The sequence below is a fragment of the Artemia sp. Qi Xiang Cuo genome, chromosome 3 (assembly GCF_049724085.1).
Source record: "Artemia sp. Qi Xiang Cuo chromosome 3, ASM4972408v1, whole genome shotgun sequence".
Taxonomy (NCBI): domain Eukaryota; kingdom Metazoa; phylum Arthropoda; class Branchiopoda; order Anostraca; family Artemiidae; genus Artemia; species Artemia sp. Qi Xiang Cuo.
In genome coordinates, this window is record NC_142796.1 from 31,310,968 (window position 1) to 31,338,117 (window position 27,150).

Here is a 27,150-nt window from a genome sequence, read left to right on the forward strand (position 1 = left end):
GTGGCTACACCTTGAAATCCCGCTGATCTTTGAGGCTTTGAACTGTATTGTTGTCCACAATGTGGATGTTCTCTTTTATCTTCATAAATCAATTTCTGGACATTGCTTGCTTGACCAGGTCACTTTCAAGATCTTCATCGACTGACCAATGAGCTCTTTGGGAGTACAATCTATTATAGCCCAAAAAAATCAGTATTCCCACGATCACACGTATTTCGTTAGCTGATGTAGTGAAGTCAAAGTTTCCCTTAGATGTCGCATATCTAACCGTTTCACGAGAAATGAGGTAAAAAAATTTATCGTCTAGAAACAAAACCAAAACCTCTACTGATGTTTTTCCTTCTATTGATTCTCAGGTTTTCTCAAGCGCCTTAGCTGCTCCCTCGCCCAAGTTTCGCCAAGGAAAGGTTCCTTTTTGCTTCTTCCATTTCGGGTTCACTGCTTTGAACTACCTCTTCTGTGCCCACCTCTTGAAGTTTCTGTACCTTCTTCTTCTGTGAGGATGATATTGTCGATGTCTTCAAATTATTCTTCTTCGAGAGTACATGGTCTGAAATCTACTTCAACAGTTCCCAGGACGGCATTTACAATCGGACCCACCGTTTTGTTGTCATTTTCTTCATGTTCATCATATGCTGGATTGGGATCAGGAGGCAGGACAACAACCTAAATATCTACACATGCAAATTCTTCGTCTTCTAGGAGGTCTAGAGCTTTGCTAAGTGAAATGCAGGGGTTTTATTTTCAGAAATCTGGAAGACGAAGAAAAATGTATAGATATTTTTTTCATGGCGACTAATAGGCTAAAGCTGAAGGATGATAAAGAACCCACATTATTGTTGTTACTTTTACTTATACCCGATCAAATTGGGAAAAACGGATTAATAATAAGAGAAAACAAGAAAAACACACATGGATATCACAAGTAAACTAAACGCATAAGTGAACACTCGGAAGAAAATTGCAGAGAGAATTATGACTGAAACCAAAAAGCGTAGATAAAGTTTTCCCCAAGTTGTCACAATAAAGAATCAACCAAAGACTCATTAAAATTTTTTTTTTAATCTCAAGTGAAATTAGCAAAAAAACGTAATCCTTGAAATTTCACGTACAAAAAGTAACCCTTACAGCCCACTGTCCTATAAATATGACATCAACGTAAAAAGGCGTAAAACTATGAACTTACTTGTCAGGACTGTTTTTATTCAGGAATACGGTTAAATATACAGTTGTCTAACTGCTATCAAAGTCACTACTGTCTAGGGGAATTCTAACAATTTTTTACCGAATTTTGAAAACTACCATTGTGCAATTATGCTAATTGTGACTTAAATAACGCCACTGATCTGATATTGAATGATCAACTGACCTAGAAAAATTAACCTAGATAGCTTGGTCACCAGGGACACCTTTATCACTAAAAGAAAATTGTTCTCAGTGTAAATTTAGCCACAAAAAAATTAAAAGAAAGTTGTCTTATAAATAGGACAGTGGGCCGTAACGGGTTAATACTTCTATCACTGCTACATTCATTACTACTAATACCACTTCCTCTACTATTTCTATTGCAACTTATTGTAAATGCAATAAGTTAACTCTGCTGCTGCTACTAGAGTAGAAAGGGGGGTGCCAGTCCTGACCCTCGCCCCTGCTGCCACCTACAACTTTTTTACATAATTTATTCAAGGATTATTGATCGAGTCTAATGGGGTCAATGACCTCTTTTTCCAAGGTCGATTTATAATCAATCAATCTTGACATCACCTGTCAGAATTGTTTCCGGGGAAGTTAATTAATGTCTGACAGATGACGTCAAGTTAATTAATGTCTTTGATGTATTTCCAAAGAGAATGTTTCCGGGCGAATGTTTATTAATACCTGACAGATGATGTCATGATTGATTGATTTGTCACGAAAGGGGAATTAGTTTGCTGTTTCTAAGGAGAATTATTGATTGACGAAAGGGGAATTAATTTGTTGTTTCCAAAGAGAATTGTTTCCGAGCGAATGTCTATTAATGTGTTTGGAGTTCTACCAAGAGAATTGCTTGCTGGCGAATGTTTTAATCTTAGCGATGAATAGATTAGCGCGCGAAAGGGTTTCTTAGTAATTTCAAATGTGAGAGCACAGGGATGCCAAAAACAAAAGGAACTCACTGAAATTACGTTTACGAATTATTTGGGCGAAACCGTTTTAGACATTTTAGGGAATTATTTCGGTGAAACAGTTAGAGACATTTTAAAAGATGATTTTAGAAGATGTTTTAGAAGAGAATTTGAGGGTGAAACTCTGTGGTCATTATAGTAAACAAGTTGTATTTGAACAGTGTTGTGAGGTCCTCTACCCCAACCCCAAAGGGTTCCGATCCCCCTATCCCAACCTGAAGGAAGCCATCGGTCCCCAAAGGTCCCCCGGCACCCCAAAGGGTCCCCTGAGCCACCATTTTTTAATACTTTTTTAGGCTTTATTATATCTTTTCAGAACAAGTTATTTTCTTAATGTCCATCCTAAACCCATTTTACAAGTTGAAGTACCCATCATTTTCACCCACAACTTTACTTTACAGCCTTTTGAATGCTCCAACACCAAGCAATACTTTTCAAAAGACATTTCAGAGCAACTTCTTTTCTTAATGTCCTTCCTAAACCCATTTTACAAGTTGAAGTTCCCATCCTTTTCACCCACAACTTTACTTTACAGCTTTTTGAATGCCCCAACACCAAGCAATACTTTTCAAAGGGCATTTCCGAACAAGTTATTTTCTTAATGTCCTTCTTAAACCCATTTTACAAGTTGAAGTTCACGTCCTTTTCATCCCCAACTTTACTTTACAGCCTTTTGAATGCCCCAACACCAGGCAATACTTTTCAAAAGGAATTTCAGAAAAAGTTCTTTTCATAATGTCCATCCTAAACCCATTTTACAAATTGAAGTACACATCCTTTTCACACACAACTTTACTATACAGCTTTTTGAATGCGCCAACACCAACAAATACTTTTAAGCCCATTTCAGAACAAGTTCTTTTCTTAATGTCCCTCCTAAACCCATTTTAAAAATTGAAGTACCCATCCTTTACACCCACAACTTTACTTTACAGCTTTTTCAATGTTCCAACACCAGGCAATATTTTTCAAAAGGCATTTCAGAACAAGTTCTTTTCTTAGTGACCGTCCTAAACCCATTTTACAACTTGAAGTACCCATCCTTTTCACCCACAACTTTACTTTACAGCTTTTTGAATGCTCAACACCAAGCAATACTTTTCAAAAGGCATTTCAGAACAAGTTCTTTTCATAATGTCAATCTTAAACCCATTTTACAAATTGAAGTACCCATCCTTTTCACACACAACTTTACTTTACAGCTTTTTGAATGCGCCAACACCAACAAATACTTTTAAGCCCATTTCAGAACAAGTTCTTTTCTTAATGTCCCTCCTAAACCCATTTTACAAAATGAAGGACCAATCCTTTTCACTCAAAACTTTACTTTGCAGACATTTGAATGGTCCAACACAAGGCAATGCTTTCCAAAGGCATTTCAGAACAAGTTCTTTTCTTAGTGACATCTCTAAACCCATTTTAAAAATTTAAGTTCACATCCTTTTCACCAACAAGTTTAATTTGCTGCTATTTGAATGTTCCAACACCAAGCAATACTTTTAAAAGGCATTTCAAAACAAGTTCTTTTCTAGTGTCAGTCCTAAACCCATTTTAAAAATTGAAGTACCCATCCTTTTCACCAACAACTTTACTATACTGCTTTTTTGAATGCTCCAGCACCAAGCAATAGTTTGGTTAAGTTTTAGTTAAGAGTTTAGAGTTTTAGCTTAGAGTCTTTGCTCAGAGTTTGTGTTAAAGTTCTATTTTAGTTTAGTTTTAGTTAAGAGTTTAGAGTTTTACCATAGAGTGTTAGCTTAGAGTTTTAGTTAGAGTTGAAGTTTAGTTTAGTTTCAGTTAATAATTTAGAATTTTTTCTTAGAGTCATAGTTCAGAGTTTTAATTAAAGTTTTAGTTTGACTAAGTTTTAGTTAAGAGTTTCGATTTTTAGCTTAGAGTCTTAACTTAGAGTTTTTTTGATAGAGTTCTAGTTTAGTTTAACTTTAGTTATGAGTTTGATGTTTTACCTTTGAGTTTCAGTCAGAGTTCTAGTTTAGTTTAGTTTTAGTTAAGAGTTTGGTGTTGTACCTTAGAGTCTTAGCTTAGAGTTTTAGTTAGAGTTCTAGTTTAGTTTAGTTTTAGTTAAGAGTTTAGAGTTATAGCTTAGAGTCTTAGCTTAAAATTTTTTTTAGAGTTATAGATTATTTTAGATTTAGTTAATAGATTATAGTTTTTAGATTATAGACTTATCTTATATTTTTTTTTTAATTTCTATTATATTTTATTTTTAGTTAATAGTTTAGAGTTTTAGCTTAGAGTTGTAGTTTAGAGTTTTTGTAAGAGTTGAATTTTAGTTTAGTAATAGTTAGGAGTTTAGAGTTTTAGCATTGAGTATAAGTTTAGAGTTTTTGTTAGAGCTCTAGTATAGTTTAAATATAGTTAATCGTTTTTATTTTTAAATTCGAGACCTAGCTTAGAGTTTTAGTCTATTTTAGTTCTAGTTAAGAGTTTGGAGTTTTAGCTTAGAGTCTTATATTAGAGTTTGATTTCGATATCGAGTTTTTTTGAGTTATATTTAAGAGTTTAGAATTTTACACCTTATTAAGAGCCTTTAGTTTTTGTTAGATATGTAGTATAGTTTATTAATAGTTAATAGTTACTAGTTTTATAATGTAGTCAAAGAAAAGAGTTTTTGTTAGAGTTCTATTATATTGTATGGATATTTTATAGTTAAGAGTTTTTATATTTTAATATTATCTTATAGTTTTTGTTTAATTTCTAGTTTAGTTTAGTAATAGTTAAGAGTTTAGAGTTTTAGCTTAGAGTCTTAGCTTAGAGTTTTTGTTAAAGTTGAAGTTTAGTTTAGTAATAGTTAAGAGTTTAGAGTTTTATTTTAGAGTCTTAGCTTAGAGTTTTTGTTAAAGTTTGAAATTTAGTTTAGTAATAGTAAAGATTTTAGAGTTTTAGCTTATAGTCTTAACTTAGAGTTTTAGTTTAGTTTAGTTTTAGCTAAGAGTTTAGAGTTTTTTAGAATAGAGTCTTAGATTAGAGTATTTGTTAGAGTTCTAGTTTAGTTTAGTTTTAGTTAAGAGTTTAGAGTTCTTAGCTTAGAGTCTTAGCTTAGAGTTTTAGTTATAGTTCTAGCTTAGAGTCTTAGCTTAGATTGTTTTGTTAGAGTTCTATTTTATTTTAGTTATAGTTCAGAGTTTAGAGCTTTTGGCTGAGAGTCTTAGCTTAGAGTTTATTGTGAATTTCTAATTTATTTCAGTTTTAGTTAATAGTTTACTGTTTTAGCTTAGAGTCATATAGTATAGTTTTTGTTAGATTTGAAGTTGATTTTTTTAATATTTAAGAGTTTAGAGTTTTATATTATATTATTAGCTTAGAGTTTTTGTTAGAGTTCTAGTTTAGTTTAGTTGTAGTTAAGAGTTTAGAGTTTATAACCTAGAGTCTTAGCATAGAGTTTTGTTGAAGTTCTAGTTTAGTTTAGTAATAGTTAAGAGCTTAGATTTCTAGCACATAGTCTTATCGTAGAGTTTGCATTAAAGTTGAAGTCTTGTCTATTATTAGTTGATAGTTTATAGTTTTTTATTAGAATAGTATCTTAGAGTTTTTGTTTAATTTAGTTTTAGTACATATCATATAGTTTTTTATCAAATTTTAATATCTTATAGTTTGATTTATATTTCTAGTTTATTTTAGTTTTAGTTAAGAGTTTAGAGTTTTTAGCTTAGAGTCTTAGCTTAAAGTTTTAGTTATAGTTTTAGCTTAGAGTCTTAGCTTATAGTTTTTGTTTGAGTTATAGTTTAGTTTAGTTATTGTTTCTTGCTTAGAGTTTTTAGCTGAGAGTCTTAGCTTAGAGTTTTTGTTGACGTTTTAGTTTAGTTTAGTTTTAGTTAATAGCTTGAAGATTTAGCTTAGAGTCTTGTAATAGAGGTTCATTGAAAGTTGAAGTTTAGTTTAATAATATTAAGGAGATTAGAGTTTTAGCATATAGTAATAGCTCATAGTTTTTTTGTTAGATTTTTTGTTGCTTTTAGTTTTATAACTGAGTTAGATTTTATAGCTTATAGTCTGAGCATAGTTTTTTTTGAAGTTCTAATCTAGTTTAGTAATAGTTAAGTGTTTAGAGTTTTAGCTTATAGACTTATCTTAGAGTTATTGTTTAATTCAATTTTATTTAAGAGTTTAGAGTTTTTTAGCATAGAGTCTTAGCTTAGAAATTTTGTTAGAGTTCTTGTTTAGTTTAGTTATAGTTAAGAGTTTAGAGTTTTTAGCTTAGATTCTTAGCTTAGAGTTTTAGTTATAGTTATAGTTTAGTTTAGTTTTAGTTAAGAGTTTAGAGTTTAACCATATATTCTTATCTTAGAGTTTTAGTTAGAGCTGAAGTTTAGTTTAGGTACAGTTAAGAAATTAGAGTTTTAGCTTAGAGTCATAGCTTAGAGTTTTACTTAAAATTGTAGTTTAGTTAAATTTTAGTTAAGAGTTTCGAGTTTTAGCTTAGAGTCTTACCTAAGAGTTTTTGTTAGGGTTCTATTTTAGTTTAGTTTTAGTTAAGAGTTTAGAGTTTTAGCTTAGAGTATTAGCTTAGATTTCTTGTTAGTTCTAGTTTAGTTTAGTTATAATTAAGAAATTAGAGTTTTAGCTTAGAGTTATTGCTTAGAGTTTTAGTTAAAGTTATAGTTTCGTTAAGTTATAGTTAAGAGTTTATAGTTTTAGCTTAGAGTCATAGCTTAGAGTTTTTGTTAGAGTTCTAGTTTAGTTTAGTTTTAGTTAAGAGTTTAGAGTTTTAGCTTAGAGACTTAGCTTATAGTTTGTGCTAGAGTTCTAGTTTAGTTTAGTTATAGTTAAGAGTCTCGAGTTTTTATCTTAGAGTTTTAGCTTAGAGTTTCTGTTAGAGTTCTAGTTTAGTTTACTTCTAGTTAAGAGTTTAGAGTTTTAGCTTAGAGTCTTAGCTTAGAGTTTTTGTTAAAGTTGAAGTTTAGTTTAGTAATAGTTAAGAGTTTAGAGTTTTAGATTAGAGCCTTAGCTCAGAGTTTTATTTTATTTTATTTTTAGTTAAGATTTTAGATTTTTTTAGCATATAGTCTTAGCTTAGAGTTTATGTTATAGTTATAGTTTAGTTTAGTGTTAGTTAAGAGTTTAGGGTTTTTATATTAGAGTATTAGATTTGAGTTTTAGTTCTACTTCTAGTTTATTTTATTTTTAGTTAAGAGTTTAGAGTTTTACGATAGAGTCTTAGCTAAGAGTTCTAGTTAGAGTTGAAGTTTAGTTTAGTTATAGTTGAGAATTTAGAGTTTTAGTTTAGAGTCATAGATTACAGTTTTAGTTAAAGTTGTACTTTAGTTAAGTTTTAGTTAAGAGTTTAGAGTTTTAGCTTAGAGTCTTAGCTTAGAGTTTTTTTTAGAGTTCTAGTTTAGTTTAGTTTTAGTTAAGAGTTTAGAGTTTTACCTTAGAGTCTTAGCTTAGAGTTTTAGTTAGAGTTCTAGTTTAGTTTAGTTATAGTTAAGAATTTAGAGTTTTAGCTTCGAGTCATAGCTTAGAGTTTTAGTTAAAGTTATAGTTTAGTTAAGTTATAGTTAAGAGTTTAGAGTTTTAGCTTAGAGTCTTAGCTTAGAGTTTTAGTTAGAGTTCTAGTTCAGTTTAGTTTTAGTTAAGAGTTTAGAGTTTTAGCTTAGAGACTTAGCTTATAGTTTGTGCTAGAGTTCTAGTTTAGTTTAGTTATAGTTAAGAGTCTCGAGTTTTTATCTTAGAGTTTTAGCTTAGAGTTTCTGTTAGAGTTCTAGTTTAGTTTACTTCTAGTTAAGAGTTTAGAGTTTTAGCTTAGAGTCTCAGCTTATAGTTAGTGTTAGAGTTCTAGTTTAGTTTAGTAATAGTTAAGAGTTTAGAGTTTTAGCTTAGAGTCATAGCTTAGAGTTTTTGTTAGAGTTCTAGTTTATTGTAGTTATAGTTAAGAGTTTGTTTTTTTACCTTGGAGACTTAGGTTAGAGTTTTAGTTTAGTTTTAGTTAAGAGTTTAGAGTTTTAGCTTAGAGTCTTATTTTAAAGTTTTTGTTAGAGTTCTAGTTTAATTTAGTTTTAGTTAATAGTTTAGAGTTTTTAGATTAGAGTCTTAGTATAGTGTTTTTGTTGAAGTTCTAGTTTAGTTTAAAGTTTTAGCTTAGACTTAGAGTTTTAATTATATTTCTAGTTTAGTTTAGTTTTAGTTAAGAGTTTAGAGTTTTACCTTAGAGTCTTAGCTTAGAGTTTTTGTTAGAGCTCTAGTTTAGTTTAGTTATAGTTAAGAGTTTTAGCTTAGAGTCTTAGCTTAGAGTTTTTGTCAAAGTTGAAGTTTAGTTCAGTTTTAGTTAAGAGTTTAGTGTTTTTAGCTTAGGAATTAGTTTAGAGTTTTGTTGAAGTTCTAGTTTAGTTTAGTTTTAGTTTAGAGTTTTAGCTTAGACTTAGAGTTTTAATTAGAGTTCTAGTTTAGTTTAGTTTTATTTAATATTTTATAGTTTTTATATTAGAGTCTTATATTAATTTTATTTATAGTTATATTTTAATTTATTTTTATTTAATAGTTTAGATTTTTAAAATGGAGTCTTAGCTTATAGTTTTTGTTAGAGTTAAATTTTAGTTTAGTTACAGTTATGAATTTAGAGTTTTAGCTTAGTTTCATAGATTAGATTTTTTACTTAAAGTTATAGTTTGGTTAAGTTTTAGTTAAGAGTTTCGAGTTTTAGCTGAGTCTTAGCTTAGAGTTTTTGTTAGAGTTCTAGTTTAGTTTTAATTAAGAGTTTAGAGTTTTTAGCTTAGAGTCTTAGTTTAGAGTTTTTGTTATAGTTATAGCTTAGTTTAATTTTTGTTAAGAATGTGATGTTTTACCTTTGAGGTTCAGTTAGAGTTTTATATTAGTTTAGTTATTGTTAAGAGTTGATATTTTTACCTTAGAGTCTTAGACTATGGTTTTCGTTATAGTTATAGTTTAGTTCATTATTAGTTAAGAGTTTAGAGTTTTATATTAGAGTCTAAGCTGAGAGTTTCTTTTACGGCTCTAGTTTATTAAGTTACTGTTGTGCTTCTATTTATTTTTATGGTTAGATTGTACACATAGAAACAGATATGAGTTTTTGTTACAGCCACTGGATATTTTATGTTTAGCTAGAGGTATATAGTTTTACCTTATACAACTAGCTTGTAGTTTTTGTTAGATATCTATTTTATTTTAATACTATATAATAGTTATATGTTTTTCATTTTAGTTTAAGTTAGAGTTATAGTTTAGTTTACTTTTAGTTAAGAGTTTAGTGTTTTACCTTAGAGTCTTAGCTTAGAGTTTTTGTTAGATTTGAAGTTTAGTTTATTAATAGTTAAGAGTTTAGAGTTTTAGCTTAGAGTCTTAGCTTAGAGTTTTTGTTAGAGTTCTAGTTTGTTTTAGTTTTAGTTAAGAGTTTAGAGTTTTTAGCTTAGAGTCATAGCTTAGAGTTTTTTTTTGAAGTTCTAGTTTAGTTAAGTTTTAGTTAGTAGTTTAGAGTTTTAGCTTAGAGTCTTAGCTTATAGTTTTTGTTAGAGTTGAAGTTTATTTTAGTAATAGTTAAGAGTTTAGAGTTTTTAGTTTAGAGTTTTAGCATATATTTTTTGTTTAAGTTTTAGTTTATTTTAGTTTTAGTTAAGAGTTTAGAGTTTTATCTTAGAGTCTTAGCTTAGAGTTTTAGTTAGAGTTGAAGTTTATTTTAGTTATAGTTAAAAGTTTAGAGTTTCTTAGCTTATAGTCGTCGTTTAGACTTTTTTTTGTAGTTCTATTTTATTTTATTTAAGCGTCTAGATTTGTATTATAGAATCAGAGGTTAGAATTTTTACTGAGTTTGAAGTTGATTGTAGTCACAGTTTCTAGTTTAGAGTTTTAGATTAGAGTCTTAGATTAGAGTTTTAATTAGAGCTCAGTTTAGTTTAGTTTTAGTTAAGAGTTTAGAGTTTTATCTTAGAGTCATAGCTTAGAGTTTTTTGAAGTTCTAGTTTAGTTTAGTTTAGTTAAGAGTTTAGAGTTCTACCTTAGAGTCTTAGCTTAGAGTTTTACTTAGAGTTGAAGTTTTGTTTAGTTATAGTTAAGAGTTTAGAGTTTTAGCTTGGAGTCTTAGCTTAGAGTTTTAGTTAGAGTTCTAGCTTAGTTTAGTTATAGTTAAGAGTTTCGAGTTTTACTCTAAATACTTAGCATAGAGTTTTATTTAGAGTTCTAGTTTAGTTTAGTTTTAGTTAAGAGTTTTGAGTTTTACCTTAAAGTCTTAGATTAGAGTTTTAGTTAGGGTTGAAGTTTCGTTTAGTTTAGTTATAGTTAAGAGTTTATAGTTTTAGCTTAGAGTCTTAGCTTAGAGTTTTAGTTAGAGTTATTGTTTATTTTAGTTTTACTTAAGAGTTATAGCTTAGAGGTTTAGCCTAGAATCTTAGCTTAGACATTTAGTTAGAGTGGAAGTTTAGTCTGAACTAGCATAACCAAAAAATTACACAATATTTCATAGAAATACCAACACCATGGTTTAGGTTATATTAAGTTATTTCCGAGGTAAATGTTCCCCACGGTTATGGCATTTGAGAAGAGTGGAGATTATCCGTCGTGCTACGTCATAGACAGACTACTTCAAATGCTCAACAATCAACCTGGGGGGATTTTCCATCGAGGATGGTTAGGTTAGGCGAAGGGGGTTTTTTTAGTAAAGATGATGAGGTTAGTTTGGACTAGATTAAGTTAGGTAAGATTAGATTAGGTTAATTCAGGTTAGTTAAGTTAGGCTAGGTTAGCTAAGTTAGGTTAGGTTAGGTTAGTAAACATCTCTCCATGTTTAAGTTAGGTTAGGCTAGATTAAGTTATGATAGGTTAAGTTAGGTTAGGTTAGGTTAGCCTACGTACACGCGCGTACGATATAACATAATCTAGCCTAACCTAACTTAAACATGGAGAGATGTTTACTAACTAACCTAACCTAACCTAACTTAGCTAACCTAACCTAACTTAACTAACCTGAATTAACCTAATCTAATCTTACCTAACTTAATTTAGTCTAACCTAACCTAACCATACTCGCCGGAAAATCCCCCCAAGCCTAACCTAACCATACTCACCGGAAAATCCCCCCATGTCGACTTTGTACCAGTTAGATTAGGTTAGCTTATCATGAGCGCTCATGATAAGCTAACCTAATCTAACCTAACTTAAACGTGGAGAAACCTAACCTCTAACCTAACCTAATCTAACCTATGGTTTTGGTATTTCTATGCAATATTGTGTAATTTTGTGGTTATGCTAGTTTGGACTAAACTTCAACTCTAACTAAATCTCTAAGCTAAGATTCTAGGCTAAACCTCTAAGCCATAACCCTTAACTAAAACTAAATTAAACAATAACTCTAACTAAAACTCTAAGCTAATAATCTAAGCTAAAACTCTAAACTATTAAATATAAATAAAATAAAGTGAAATTCAACCATAACTAAAACTATAATCTAAAACTTTAAGTTAAAACTTAAAACTCTTTACTAAAACTAAACTAAACTAGAACTCTATCTAAAACTCTAAGCTAAGACTTTAAGGTAAAACTCTAAACTCTTAACTACAACTAAACTAAGCTAGAACTCTAACTAGAACTCTAAGCTAAGACCCCAAGCTAAAACTCTAAACCCTTAACTATAACTAAACTAAACTTCAACTCTAAGTAAAACTCTAAGCTAAGACTCTGAGGTAGAACTCTAAACTCTTAACTAAACTAAACTAGAACTTCAACGAAAACTCTAAGCTAAGACTCTATGATAAAACTCTAAACTCTTAACTAGAACTAAACTAAACTAGAACTCTAAGTAAAACTCTAAGCTAAGACTCTAAGCTAAAAACTCTAAATTCTTAACTATGACTAAACTAAACTTCAACTTCAACAAAAACTCTAAATTACGACTCTAAGCTAAAAAACTCTAAATTCTTAACTATAAATAAACTAAACTTCAACTCTAACTATAACTCTAAGCTAAGACTATAAGCTTAAACTTTAAACTCTTAAATAAAAATAAAATAAACTAGAACTCTAACAAAAACTCTAATCTATGACTCTATGCTAAAAATATAAAATATTAAATACTAATAAACTAAAATTCAACTATAAAAAAAAATATAAGATATTTCTATAATATAAAACTCTAAAATCTTAATTAAAACTAAACTAAACTAAAACTTCAACAAAAACTCTAAGCTTCTGCTCTAAGCTAAAAACTCTAAACTCTTAACTAAAACTAAAATAAACTAGAACTCTAAGCTAAGTCTCTAAGGTAAAACTCCAAAATCTTAACTATATGTAAACTAGAACTCTAACAAAAACTCTAAGCTAAGAATCTATGCTAAAAAACTCTAAATTCTTAAATAAAACTAAACTTAAAAAAAACTCTAAGCTAAGACTACAATATAAAACAAGAGACTATTTACTTATGATGAAATACTCCTTGATCTTAACAAAAGATCTGGGCTATTTGTCTGATGTAAAACTAAAATCTCTTAACTATAACTCCACTAAACTAGATCTCTCCTTAAAACTCAAATTTAAAAAATAAAATTCTTAACTAAAATTAAACTAAACTAGAACTCTAACAAAAACTCTAAGCTAAGACTCTAAGGTAAAACTCTAAACTCTTAACTAAAACTAAACTAAACTAGAACTATAAAAAAAACTCTAAGCTAAGACTCAGCTAAAACTCGAAACTCTTAACTAAAACTTAACAAAATTATAACTTTATAAACTAGAACTCTAACATAAACTCTAAGCTAAGACTCTAAGATTAAACTCTAAACTCTTAACTATTACTAAACTAAACTACAACTATAAACAAAACTCTAATCTAAGACTCTAAGGTAAAACACTAACCTCTTAATTATAAGTAAACTAAACTAGAACTCTAACTGAAACTCAAAGGTAAAACATCAAATTCTTAACTAAAATTAAACTAAACTAGAACTCTAACAAAAACTCAAAGCTGAATTTCTAAATTCTTAACTAAAACTAAACTAAACAAGAACTCTAACAAAAACTCTAAGTTAAGACTCAGCTAAAATTCGAAACTAGTAACTAAAACTTAACCAAACTATAACTTTAAGTAAAACTCTAATCTATGACTCTGAGCTAAAAATCCAAATTCTTAACTGTAACTAAACTAAACTTTAACTCTAACTAAAACTCTAAGCTAAGACTCTATGGTAAAACTATAAACTCTTAACTAAAACTAAATTAAACTAGAACTCTAAATAAAACTAAGCTAAGACTCTAAGCTAAAAACTCTAAACTCTTAACTATTACTAAACTAAACTTCAACTTTAACAAAAACTCTAAGCTAAGACTATAAGTTAAAACAATAAACTCTTAAATAAAACTAAACTAAAAGAGTACTCTAACTGAAACTCAAAGGTGAAACTTCAAATTATTAACTAAAGTTAAACTAAACTCGAACTCTAACAAAAACTCTAAGGTAAAATTCTAAATTCTTAAGTAAAACTAAGCTAAACTATAACTATAACTAAAACTCTAAGCTAAGACTCAGTTAAAACTCGAAACTTTTAACTAAAACTTAACCAAACTATAACTTTAAGTAAAACTCTAAGCTATGACTCTAAGCTAAAACTCTAAATTCTTCCCTGTAACTAAACTAAACTTTAACTCTAACTAAAACTCTAAGAAAAGACTATATGGTAAAACTCTAAACTATTAACTAAAACTAAATTAAACTAGAACTCTAAATAAAACTAGGCTAAGACTATAATCTAAAAACTCTAAACTCTTAACTAAAACTAAACTAAACTAGAACTCCAATAAAAACTGTAAGTCTAATCTAAAACTCTAAACTAAAAATAAAAAAAACTAGAGCTTAAATAAATACACTAAACTAAGATTCCATGCTAAAAACACTAAACTCTTAACTAAAACTAAACTAAATTAAAACTCTAAGCTAAGTCTCTAATGTAAAACTACAAACTCTTAAGTAAAACTAAACTTTAACAAAAACTCTAAGCTAAGACTTTAAGCTAAAACTCTAAGCTCTTAACTATTACTAAACTAAACTAGAACTCTAACACAAACTATAAGCTGAGACTCTAAGCTAAAACTCTAAACTCTTAACTAGAAGTAAACTAAACTAGAACTCTAACAGAAACTCTAAGCTAAGACTCTAAGCTAAAAACTCGAGACTCTTAACTATAACTAAACTACTCTAGAACTCTAGGACAAACTATAAGCTAAGACTCTAAGCTAAAACTCTAAACTCTTGACTAAAACTAAACTGAACTAGAATTCTAACTAAAACTCTAAGCTAAGACTCTAAGGTAAAACTCTAAACTCTTAACTATAACTTTACTAAACTATAACTTTGACTAAAACTTTAAGGTATGACTCTAAGCTAAAACTCTAAATTGTCAACTATAACTAAACTAAACTATAACTCTAACTACAACTCTAAGCTAAGACTCTAAGGTAAAACTCTAAAATCTTAACTAAAACTAAAATAAAGTAGAACTCTAACAAAAACTCTAAGGTAAGACTCTAAGCTAAAACTCGAAACTCTTAACTGAAACTTAACTAAACTACAACTTTATGTAAAACTCTAAGCTATGACTCTAAGCTAAAACTCTAAATTCGTAACTGTAACTAAACTAAACTTCAACTCTAACTAGAACTCTAAGCTAAGACTCTATGGTAAAACTCTAAACTCTTAACTAAAACTAAACTAAACTAGAAGTATAACTAAAACTCTAAGCTAAGACTATAAGCTAAAAACTCTAAACTCTTAACTAAAACTAAACTAAACTATAAATCTAACAAAAAATCTAATCTAAGACTCTAAGCTAAAAAACTCTAAACTCTTAACTAAAACTAAACTAAACTAAAACTCTAAGCTAAGACTCTAAGCTAAAACTCTAAACTCTTAACTATTACTAAACTAAACTTTAACTTTAACAAAAACTCTAAGCTAAGACTCTAAGCTAAAACTCTAAACTCTTAACTATTACTAAACTAAACTTTAACTTTAACAAAAACTCTAAGCTAAGACTCTAAGCTAAAACTCTAAACTTTTAACTATTACTAAACTAAACTATAACTTCGACAAAAACTATGCTAAGACTCTAAGCTAAAAACTCTAAACTCTTAACTAAAACTAAACTAAACTAGAACTCTAACAAAACTCTAAGCTAAGACTCTAAGCTAAAACTCTAAACTCTTAACTATTACTAAACTAAACTTCAACTTTAACAAAAACTCTAAGCTAAGACTCTAAGCTAAAACTCTAAACCATTAACTAAAACTAAACTAAACTAGAACTTCAACAAAAACTCTATGCTAAGACTCTAATCTAAAAGCTATAAACACTTAACTAAAACTAAACTAAACTATAACTCTAACAAAAACTCTAAGCTGATACTCTATGATAAAAAACTCTAAACTCTAAATTAAAAATAAAATAAACTAAACCTCTGAGATAATGCTATAAGATAAAACTATAAGCTCTTTACAGTTACTAAACTAAACTTCAACTTTAACAAAAACTCTAAGATAATACTCTAATATAAAACTCTAAACTCTTAACTATTACTAAACTAAACTTCAACTTTAACAAAAATTATAATCTAAGACTCTAAGCTAAAACTCTAAACTATTAACCATTACTAAACTAAACGAGAACTACAACAAAAACTCTATGCTAAGACTCTAAGCTAAAAACTCTAAACTCTTAAATAAAACTAAACTAAACTAGAACTCTAACAAAAACTATAAGATAAGACTCTAAGCTAAAACTCTAAACTCTTAACTATTACTAAACTAAACTTCAACTTTAACAAAAACTCTAAGCTAAGACTCTAAGCTAAAACTCTAAACTATTAACTAAAACTAAACTAAACTAGAACTTCAATAAAAACTCTACGGTATGACTCTAAGCTAAAAACTCTAAACTCTTAACTAAAAGTAAAATAAACTAGAACTCTAACTAAAACTCTAAGCTATGACTCTAATTTAAAACACCAAACTCTTAAATAAAACTAAACTAAACTAGAGCTCTAACAAAAACTCTAAGCTAAGACTATAATATAAAAAAAACTATAAACTCATAAATAAAACTAACATGACAAATTTCTCGAATATAGTAATATAATGTAAAACTCAATACTATTAACTAAAAAGAAAAAATACTATAACTCTAACAAAAACTCTAAAATAATACTCTAAGCTAAAAATAAAAATTACTAACTAAACCTAAACAAAGCTTCAACTCTAACAAAAAGGTCTAAGCTAAGACTCTAAGCTAAAACTATAAACTATTAACTAAAACTAAACTAAACTAGAACTTCAACCAAACTCTAAGCTAAGACTCTAAGCTAAAAACTATAAAATATTAAATAAAAATAAAATAAAATATAAATCTAAAAAAAAATATAAGATAATAATATAAGCTATAACTACGAAATTTGAAGTAAAATTAAAATCAACTAGAAATATAACTAAAACTGTAAGCTAAGACTCTAAGGTAAAACACAAAACTCTTAACTAAAACTAAACTAAACTAGAACTCTAACTAAAACTCAAAGGTAAAACATCAAACTCTTAACTAAAATTAAACTAAACTAGAACTCTAAAAAAAAACTCTAAGTTAAGACTCTAATCTAAAAATCGAAACTCTTAACTAAAACTTAGCCAAACTAAAACTTTAATTAAAACTCTGATCTATGACTCTAAGCTAAAATTCTAAATTCTTAACTGAAACTAAACTAAACTTCAAGTCTAACTAAAAATTTAATCTAGGAATCTAAGGTAAAACTATAAACTCTTAACTAAAACTAAACTAAACTAGAACTCTAACTCAAACTCTGAGCAAAGATTCTAAGCTAAAACTATAAACCCTTAACTAAAACTACACCAAACTATAGCTTGGTGTTGGAACATTCAAAAAAGCAGTATAGTAAAGTTGTGGGTGAAAAGGATGGGTACTTCAATTTGTAAAATGGGTTTAGGACGGTCACTAAGAAAAGAACTTGTTCTGAAATGCCTTTGAAAAGTATTGCTTGGTGTTGGAACATTCAAAAAGCTGTAAAGTAAAATTGTGGGTGTAAAGGATGGGTACTTCAATTTGTAAAATGGGTTTAGGAGGGTACGTTAAGAAAAGAACTTGTTCTGAAATGCTCTTGAAAAGTATTGCTTGGTGTTGGCGCATTCAAAAAGCTGTAAAGTAAAGTTGTGTGTGAAAAGGATGGGTACTTCAATTTGTAAAATGGGTTTAGGATGGTCACTAAGAAAAGAACTTGTTCTGAAATGCCTTTGAAAAGTATTGCTTGGTGTTGGAACATTCAAAAAGCTGTAAAGTAAAGTTTTGGGTGTAAAGGATGGGTACTTCAATTTGTAAAATGGGTTTAGGAGGGACATTAAGAAAAGAACTTGCTCTGAAATGCTCTTGAAAAGTATTGCCTGGTGTTGGCGCATTCAAAAAGCTGTAAAGTAAAGTTGTGTGTGAAAAGGAAGGGTACTTCAATTTTGTAAAATGGGTTTAGGACGGAGATTAAGAAAAGAACTTGTTCTGAAATTCCTTTTGAAAAGTATTGCCTGGTGTTGGGGCATTCAAAAAGCTGTAAAGTAAAGTGTCGGGTAAAAAGAACGGGTACTTCAACTTGTAAAATGGGTTTAGGAAGGACATTAAGAAAAGAAGTTGCTCTGAAATGTCTTTTGAAAAGTATTGCTTGGTGTTGGAGCATTCAAAAAGCTGTAAAGTAAAGTTGTGGATGAAAAGGATGAGTACTTCAACTTGTAAAATGGGTTTAGGATGGACATTAAGAAAATAACTTGTTCTGAAAAGATATAATAAAGCCTAAAAAAGTATTAAAAATGGTGGCTCAGGGGACCCTTTGGGGTGCCGGGGGACCTTTTGGGACCGATGGCTTCCTTAGGGGGATCGGAACCCTTTGAGGTTGGGGTAAAGGACCTCACAACACTGTTCAAATACAACTTGTTTACTATAACGACCACAGAGTTTCACCCTCAAATTCTCTTCTAAAACCTCTTCTAAAATCATCTTTTAAAATGTCTCTAACTGTTTCGCCGAAATAACTCCCTAAAATGTCTAAAACGGTTTCTCCAAAATAATCCGTAAACGTAATTTCAGCGAGTTCCTTTTGTTTTTGGCATCCCTGCGCTGTCACATTTGAAATTACTAAGAAACCCTTTCACGCGCTAATCACTTCATCGCTAAGATCAAAACATTCGCCCGGAAACAATTCTCTTGGTAGAACTCCAAAGACATTAATAGACATTCACTCGGAAACAATTCTCTTTGGAAACAACAAATTAATTCCCCTTTCGTGAATCAATAATTCTCCTTATAAACAACAAATTAATTCCCCTTTCGTGACAAATCAATCAATCATGACATCATCTGTCAGGTATTAATAAACATTTGTCCGGAAACATTCTCTTTGGAAATACATCAAAGACATTAATTAACTTGACGTCATCTGTCAGACATTAATTAACTTCCCCGGAAACAATTCTGACAGGTGATGTCAAGATTCATTGATTATAAATCGACCTTGGAAAAAGAGGACATTGACCCCATTAGACTCGATCAATAATAATTGAATAAATTATGTAAAAAAGTTGTAGGGTCAGGACTGGCACCCCCCTTTCTACTTACTAGTACTACCGCTTTTACTTTTAATACTACGACTAGAAATACAAGTACTACTACTATGACTACTATGACAACTATGTTCAAGGGTATGATGGTAAAATTTTCAAGGAGTTTTTTTTTATGAGGGTGGGGGGGGGGGTTGAACTTAATCAAAACACGCCATCTGTATGCAAGTCGTCAAAAGGACGTAACAGTAATATCTTTGAAAATGTTTGGTGTGCGAGTTGAAACTAAAAGGGCTTGTTGTGAGGGATGTTGCACTAACCAAAAGAAAAGATTTGCATTCCATTGCTACTGCTTCTACTCGTACTTCTACTACTGCTAATACTACTCCTGTTACTACTTCTCTCACTAAAGTTAAGGCTACCAGTACTAATTCTACTGCTACTACTACTAATGCTGCTACGAAAACTAAGGCTATCAAGGCGAAAAATTTTGGGAAATATTGAAACTGTATGGAAGTAAAACGAAATACACTATGCCCACACAGGTTGTTAAGGGGGCAAATCAGAAATAATCTAGGAACGGGTCATGGTATTAAGTTTAAACTTTTTGAGCGTGGTGAAGGGGATGTGGAAGAAACCAAAGGTGCTTTTTGCATACTGCTACTACTGGTACTACAAAAACTGCTACTGCGCAAGCTAAGAGTATTAAGGTGAAGCTTTCAAGGACTATTTAGGCGGTTGTTGAACTAATTTAATAAGTTCTAATATTATTTTTAAGAGCCAAAAGATACTGGAGGGCAAGCAGCCCTCCAGTCCAGTCAAGATTTCTAGACAATCAATTTGTTCAGCCTAATAGAATGGTCCAGTAACTACGTTAAAACTAAATCAAAAGGCCCTGTGTGTTTGGTTTCAATAAGACACATCAGCAACAAATCGAGAACGACCGAGGGTGTTAAGTTGAAGCTTTTGGCACTACTACTATTACTACTTCTGCTCTTACAATTTAAATAAATCAAAAGAGTGTAAGTGTATCCATGTTGTCATAGAGCATAGAAAGAATTTTTTGGGAATGATATTATGTTTTATTTTATAGGTCAACTTGAGGAGGTATAAAATTAAATCAAACAATACTATTTGCGTCAGGATTAAACATTGGGGAAGAATTTTCTCCAACATTCGAATAGCAAGCCAAACTATAGATTCTAATAGAAAAAACCATAAAGATATAAATTTTGTTCCACAAACAAGACTGTATCAATAAAAACAAGCAGAAATTAATGTAAAAACTTTTCCCACAAAACAAGTTTTTAAAAGAATAGTAAAGAGATCCATTAAACCAAAAATGAGCAGAAACAAAGTTGAATAATTTTCCAAGAGTAAAACTACCACATTTCAAAATTAACAAATAAACAAAACCCCAAACGAACAGAAATTACAATAAATAACCACCGAGTAAAACTCAAAATGAGAAAAAATTAACACGAGTAGTGCTGACAACCCCCATGCCTTCTCAAGACCAGAACATAATTTGCACTTTACTGAGAAAAAAAACAACAACTGACCAGAGATAATTTCTGTTCGTTTTGGGTTTCATTTATTTATCAATGATGATTTGTGGCAGTTTTATGCTTGGAAGATTATTTTAATTAATTGCTCATTTTCTTTTTAATGGAGGTATTTCCTTTTCTTTGAAAAACTTGTTTGTGGAACACGTTTTTTAAATTAATAACATTCGAAAAAACATTTATTATTCTTTTATTCATCCATATTTTCTTTTTTCATTTCTGCCTGGCTTCTTCCTTTTCATCTGATTTTTAACCTTTTCAAATCCTTCAAAACGAAACAACAAAGATTCTTTTTAATATTGATTAATCAAAAAAACTTTTTGCACAAAATAAGTTCTTCAAAAACAGTAAAGAACTCCATTAAACCAAAAATGAACAAAAATAGAAACAAATAATCTACCAAGCATACAACTAACACAAATCAGTATTAATAAATAAATGAAACCGAAAACAAACAGAAATTTAAAAAAAGTCAAACTCAAAACGAGCGGAAATTAGTCTGAGTAGGGTTCTAAACCCCATCTTTCTAAAAGCCAGAATATAATTTGTACTTTACTGAAAAAAATTCAAATGAATTTACCGAAGAAAAATGTGCATTGTCAGTTTAATTTACATATGCTGATATTTATTCCTTAAAATCTTAATTAATTTTGTTTTTTTTAAGTTATAAAAGTAAAAACATTTAAAATAATTTTTTTTTCAGTGAAGTACAAATTATGCTCAGGCTTTTAGAAAGCATAAAACCCTACTCAGATTAATTTCTGCTCGTTTTGAGTTTGACAAGACAAGCCAAAAATATGCCCCAGGGCATAACTTACAACCCTTGCCCTGAGGGTTGTGGGGGAGTTTCCACCTGTAAAACATAATTTCTATGTGGAAATCAACTACGCTGAACAAAATGGCTGTCTCGAAATTTTGATTGGATGTGTTTGGGGAAATGGTGGGCAAAAAGGGCACTAGCCATTTCAATTTCCAATCGAATGAGCCCTTTTTGAAGTTTCTGCGACAACTCCTTCGATACGAAGTGCCCTGGTCTAAGACCAAGAAAAAAAATAATACTGTGTGCCAACATCGTTCTTTACTTAGGCAGCGCTATTGCACTGCCTATGATTATAGTTCATCAATTAAATATCTCTAAGAGGCTTGTAAGCTTTTTTCATTGTAAGAACAACATTTCTTTTTATTTATTGTCTGCCATGACCATTTGTTCGGAATGTTGCCTTTGACTATTTATGGGATATTCCCAACTAATTCCCGTTACCCCAATTACCTGACATAGATCCGATTTTTCATGTAAAATTCGTCGAACATCAAGAGCATATATGATTGTTCGTCAGGCTGGGTCAAAAATATAGAACTCTATATCGGCTAAAATCAGGGTGCATTCCCATAAAGGATTATTTAAAGGTCACTAAAAAAATTATCTGAAAGTTAAATCTTTAGCGGAACAGTTATAGTTCTTTTTGTTTCTGCTTGTAAAGTTAGTTAAGGTGGCTTTTTATTATTTATGTTTAATTTGCAGTGATTAGGTATGGCACTAGGCACTTGCACTGCATACATCTGTATTCAAATAAAGTTATTGTAATATTTTAACATTAATAATTACATACAGCCAAAAAATATCAAAGGTTTCTTAGTTTCGTTACTATGGTTATGGAAATCGATACTATGGTTTCGTTCTGCCTCTCTATATTGTCTATAAATTCATCTCAAACGGGTAAAATTGCCTAAGACAGCATGAACTAACAATATACGCTCATACTACTGCTAAATATAGAAAAGAGGATTGTATGATAATACTAGTCACTCCCAATATGCCATAGAAACTAGTTCTATCATCAAAACATTATCCAAAAATGTTCTAATCCACCAAAAATTAAGCTTTTGGATTGTCATAAATATGAAAATATAGCCTAAGAAAGCAATAATTAAATCGAATAAATATACCATAGTCCATGTAATCGTAGAATATATCCTTGAACTGTGCTATTACATCCCATAAGGCGTATAAATTATTAAGAACAAAAAAGTTAAAGAAAAAATAAAAGTTACAGAGCATATTTAATGATGCTGGTAAATTAATATCACTTGGACCAAGGGCGCCGGCAGAAAATTTTCCAGGGGGGGGGGCAGACGCCAAAATAGCAGTAGTGGTTGGGGGACAGGGAAAATATTTCAGGATATTTTTTCGTAGGAATAAGTTTATTTTTAAATACTTTTGGGAAAAAACTCAAATAAAAAGAACAATTAAATTACATGTAAAATGAAATAAAATACAGTAATTTTTAAACGACACCGATTCCTGATAAAGGGATCAATTTATTTAATTAATAATATTTAATTATTGTGCATTTAATATTAAAAGAAAAGCAAACTCAAACCAAAATTACAGAACGATTTATTGCTTCCGTAGATTATAACAGATATAGACTTGTCTTTATGCAATTTCCTACGCCTTAGAATAGCTTACGGAAGGAATATATATACTCAAACATCATCCTGCCTCCATAGATACCACATTTTTGTTTTATAACGGCCATGTAAAACGTATCTCTTTCATAACAGGACAATTCTCCCCTAGAGCTTAAACCCTTATATATATATATATACCCTTATATATTCAGACATTTAAAATACAATAGAATAGCGAAAGAAAAAAAAAACTTACTATCCAGATGTCAAATTTACCCTCTTTCTTTTTATTATCCTATTCAACTAAATAAAATGAACAGGTTCAAAGAAATTTCGTCACAGGAGAATCTTATCAAATAAATAAAGTAAAAATTGATTTGGGCCAATATTCACCAAAACCAAAAATGGAATTCTCATGACAATTGCTACACCGGCAGTATTGGCTTTTTATGCTGATTCTAAATATATAAAATCCTTTCAGTTTATTGTTACCCACCCAAAACTAAAAATCTGAGAAAATTTGCCTTATTTTAGAAAAAAAGGAAACATCCCCAAAAAAGCAAAGTGATCTGATTGAAAATCCTTTTATTAGATACATTATATTAGAGAACACTACCGTAGAGGTTTCAAGCTCCAATATTCAAAACGTGGAGTTTCACTTTGTTTTTCAGAAGAAACATCGTCGATGCATGTTTATTTCTTTTACCTTTTCCCAGGGTGAATGTATCAAACCGAAGGTCCAAGATAATTGGGAGGGAGCTCATTCAACCGTAAATTTAAAGCTCTTTTTAAGTGACCATACAGGCTGTATTGCCACCCTGGCATGTGAAAATTTACTAAATCTGAGAGGAAAAATTTACTAAATCGCATCTGTTTTTACTAAATGCTAAAAAAAAAAAATTTCACCATTACCATCGATGCACCATCAAGCATCAATTTTTACTATAGGAGGATAATCAATAGGATTTTCAAAATCTTTTTTCCTTTTTTCTTATTTTTTTCTCTTTTCCTCTTTTCTTTGTCTTTTCCTCTTTTCTTTCATTTTCATAGTATGATTGAAAATTCTGGAAACCTACAAGTTCAAATATCCTTTTTTTGGATTGTTTGGATGTACTACTGGGTAGGCTTCATTTTCCAGATTCGGTGTATGCAAGACGTCAAATATTAGTCTGGAATCTTGGATTCTGGAAATTCTTCTGGTGAAACCCGGCTTTAAATTTATCAATGGTCTTCAAGTCATAAAATTCAGATATATTGAAAAAGTCTGAATCTGGGAAAATTTTCTAAAAACAAATTAAGCCGGCATACCAGTCCTGATTTTAAATAGTTTGCCTTTTATAGCGAGTATCAAGAAGAAGCCGAGAGAAAAGTAGAGATTTTTAAGCGCTAGGGTTGACCCGAAATCACAAAAATGAGAGCAATAGTAGCCATAATATCTAACGTAATCGAAATCAGATTTTTTAATGAACGGACCCAAATTTTCCCCCTGAATTCATGGAAAATAACAAAAGTTTTGTTTACATTAAATCATGACTTTTTACTAGACTTTGGGAAATTTACTAGATACTCTAAATTTTTTTACTACATCTAGGAAAATCCCACTGACGGTGGTAACCCTGCATACAGGTTGGGTCAGGGAAAAGTCTTGTTTTCCGCCCTTTTAGGGCACCAAACTATGACTTTACCCTAAAGAGGACGAATTTGCAATCAATTTCAAATTCTGAGAAGCTATTTGAATCAAAAATATCAATAACTACATTTTAGGCTTCCCAGTTGCAAAAGAAGTAATGCCACACAGTGGCAGTACTGGATTCAGCCAAGTTGATTCGCTTGATTTGTAGTGTAATTAGGCTACGTTTGGTAACCTGTAATTGCGTATCAGCTATTATGAGGGGGGAGGGGGATTGAGTCATGGTTTAGGTGGGGATAGGGTAGATTCATAAATAAAGTATATTTTAATGGGAAAACTGCTTACTCTCCATGAGGCTTCAGATAAATGTTGAAAGTGATAGGGGGAGTAGGAATTAATTAAAATCTTTCTCTATACAGCTAAAATCTTTCCATATTTCTTTCCATTTTTCTCTATACATTTCCATATCTATCAGCAGAGAGGTGGAAAAGGCAAGGTAGGTCATCATCAGCCCCGCCAGGAAATTTCTTTATGGTGGCAAGTAGCCTACTGCTAGGGACCTACTTTTCAGTAATTTTCATTGGTAGTATTTTTCTTTTTTTTATTTATACGAGTAGTTCAATGTATTTAAACAAATGTATGTAATGTATATATCGATAAGAAAATCAACTATAGAGGCTGCGATGGCTTCAGTTTTGTAGAAGATTAATTAAAAAACATTTTGCACAAAATGAGTTTTTCAAAAAAACTTATTTTCAACTTTTCAACTATTTTTATTCCATCCAAAAATTTTTCTATCCAATTTTTGTTGGATGTTTTCGGGGAAATGGTGGGCGTGGAAGGGGTTTTAGTTTTCCTCCTATCACTTTTGACTATTAAAAAGGGCACTAGCCCTTCGAAGTTTTCGGAGTTTCTACTACAACGCTCTATAAAAGCCTTATATGCCCCCAGGGCACAATTTATAACCCTTGCCCTGAGGGGTGTGGGGGGAGTTTATCATCCTCAAAGACATAACATCCAGAACTTTCAACTACGTGGAAAAAATGGCTATCTCGCAATTTTAATTGGATGTGTTTGAGGAAATGGTGGGTGTGAGAGGGGGGTTAGTTTCCCTCCAATTAGTTTTGACTAGCCTAATTAAAGGGCACTAGCCCTTTCAATTTCCAATTGAATGAGCCTTTTTTGAAGTAACTACGACAACATTTTCTACAATAAAAACCTTATATACCCCCAGGGCATAACTTACACCCTTAGCCCTGAAGGCTCTGGGGAGTGTCATCCTCAAAGACCTAATTTACAGAACTTTCGTCTACGTTGAACAAAATGGCTATCTTAAAATTGTGATTGGATGCGTTTGGGGAAATGGTGAGTGTAAGAGGGGGTAGTTGCCCTCCAATCACTTTCGACTGTTAGATAGGGTACCAGTCCTTTCAATTTCCAATAAAATGAGCCCTTTTTGAAGTTTCTACGACAAAACTTTCAATAAAAACTTTATATGCCCCCAGGGCATAACTTATAACCCTTGCCCCAAGAGGTCTTTGAGGGGTTATCATCTTCAAAGACCTAATTTCCAGAACTTTCAACTATTCTGAACAAAATGACAAAGATTTTGATTGGATGTGTTTGGATAAATAGTGGGCGTGGAAGGGGTGTTAGTTGCCTTCCAATCACTTTCGACTATTAAAAAGGGCACTAGCCATTTCAGTTTCCAATCGAATGAGCCCTTTTTGAAGTTTCTATGACAACGGTTTCTATGATAACCTTATATGCCCCAAGGGCATAACTTATAACCCTTGTCCTAAAGGCTATGGGGGTTAAAGACCTAATTTTTAGAACTTTCAACTGCGTTGAACAAAATCGCAAAATTTTGATTGGATGTGTTTGGGAAAATGTAAGTGTGAGAGGGGGTTTAGTTGCCCTCCAATCACTTTTGACTATTAAAAAGGGCACTAGCCCTTTGAATTTCCAATCAAATTGAGCCCTTTTTGAAGTTTATACGACAAAGCTTTCTATAAAAAACCTTATTCGCCCCCAGGGCATAGCTTACAACCCTTGCCCTGATTGCTGTGGGGGGATAGTCCTCCTCAAAAACATAACTTCTATCTGGACATCATCTACGCTGAACAAAATGGCTATCTCGAAATTTTGATTGGATTTGTCTGGGGAAATATTGGTAGTGGAAGGGATTTTAGTTGCCTTCCAATCACTTTCGACTATTAAAAAGGGCACTAGCCATTCCAATTTCCAATCGAATGAGCTCTTTTCTAAGTTTCTACGACAACTCCTTCGACATGATGTTCCCCGGTATGAAAAAAATACATTGTGCCAACATCATTCTTTACTTAGGCACCGCTATTGCGCTGCCTATGATCAAAGATCTCACAGAATTTCCATCCATACAAACAATAACACGCGTTTTCATCTAACCGAAATTCTTTAGCAGTAATATAACAAGGACTTTTTACCAAAATTATTATTCATCGCCAATTTTTTAAGTACATTCAAATTTTATTATCAAATTAGGCTATATATAAGTTTATTAATTTAATATATTATATATTAGTTGAAGGGAAACATTACATTAGGCTAGATATTGGTTTTATATTAGTTTTGCAAGCTAATGTTGAAGTGAATCATTAAATTAGGCTAGAGCTTATTTTATTAGATTTAGAGATTAGATATTTTTTGAAGTGAATCATTAAATTAGGCTAGATATAGGTTATACATTAGTTTTTAAAGCTAATGTTGAAGTAAATCAATAAATTAGGCTAGATATTAGTTTATTAGTTGAAGATATTAGATATTAGTTGAAGTGAATCATTAA

General features: G+C 30.7%; 1 protein-coding gene across 1 annotated transcript in view; it reads right to left on the reverse strand.

Annotated features, from left to right (window-relative positions):
• Positions 1–525: 525 nt before the first annotated feature.
• LOC148954007 (parathyroid hormone/parathyroid hormone-related peptide receptor-like) overlaps positions 526–27,150 on the reverse strand; it is a 405,761-nt gene continuing 379,136 nt past the window's right edge. Inside the window, exon 10 of the mRNA XM_089086079.1 lies at positions 526–666. Coding sequence (XP_088942205.1) covers positions 526–666 — 141 coding nt within the window. The remainder of the gene's footprint in view (positions 667–27,150) is intronic.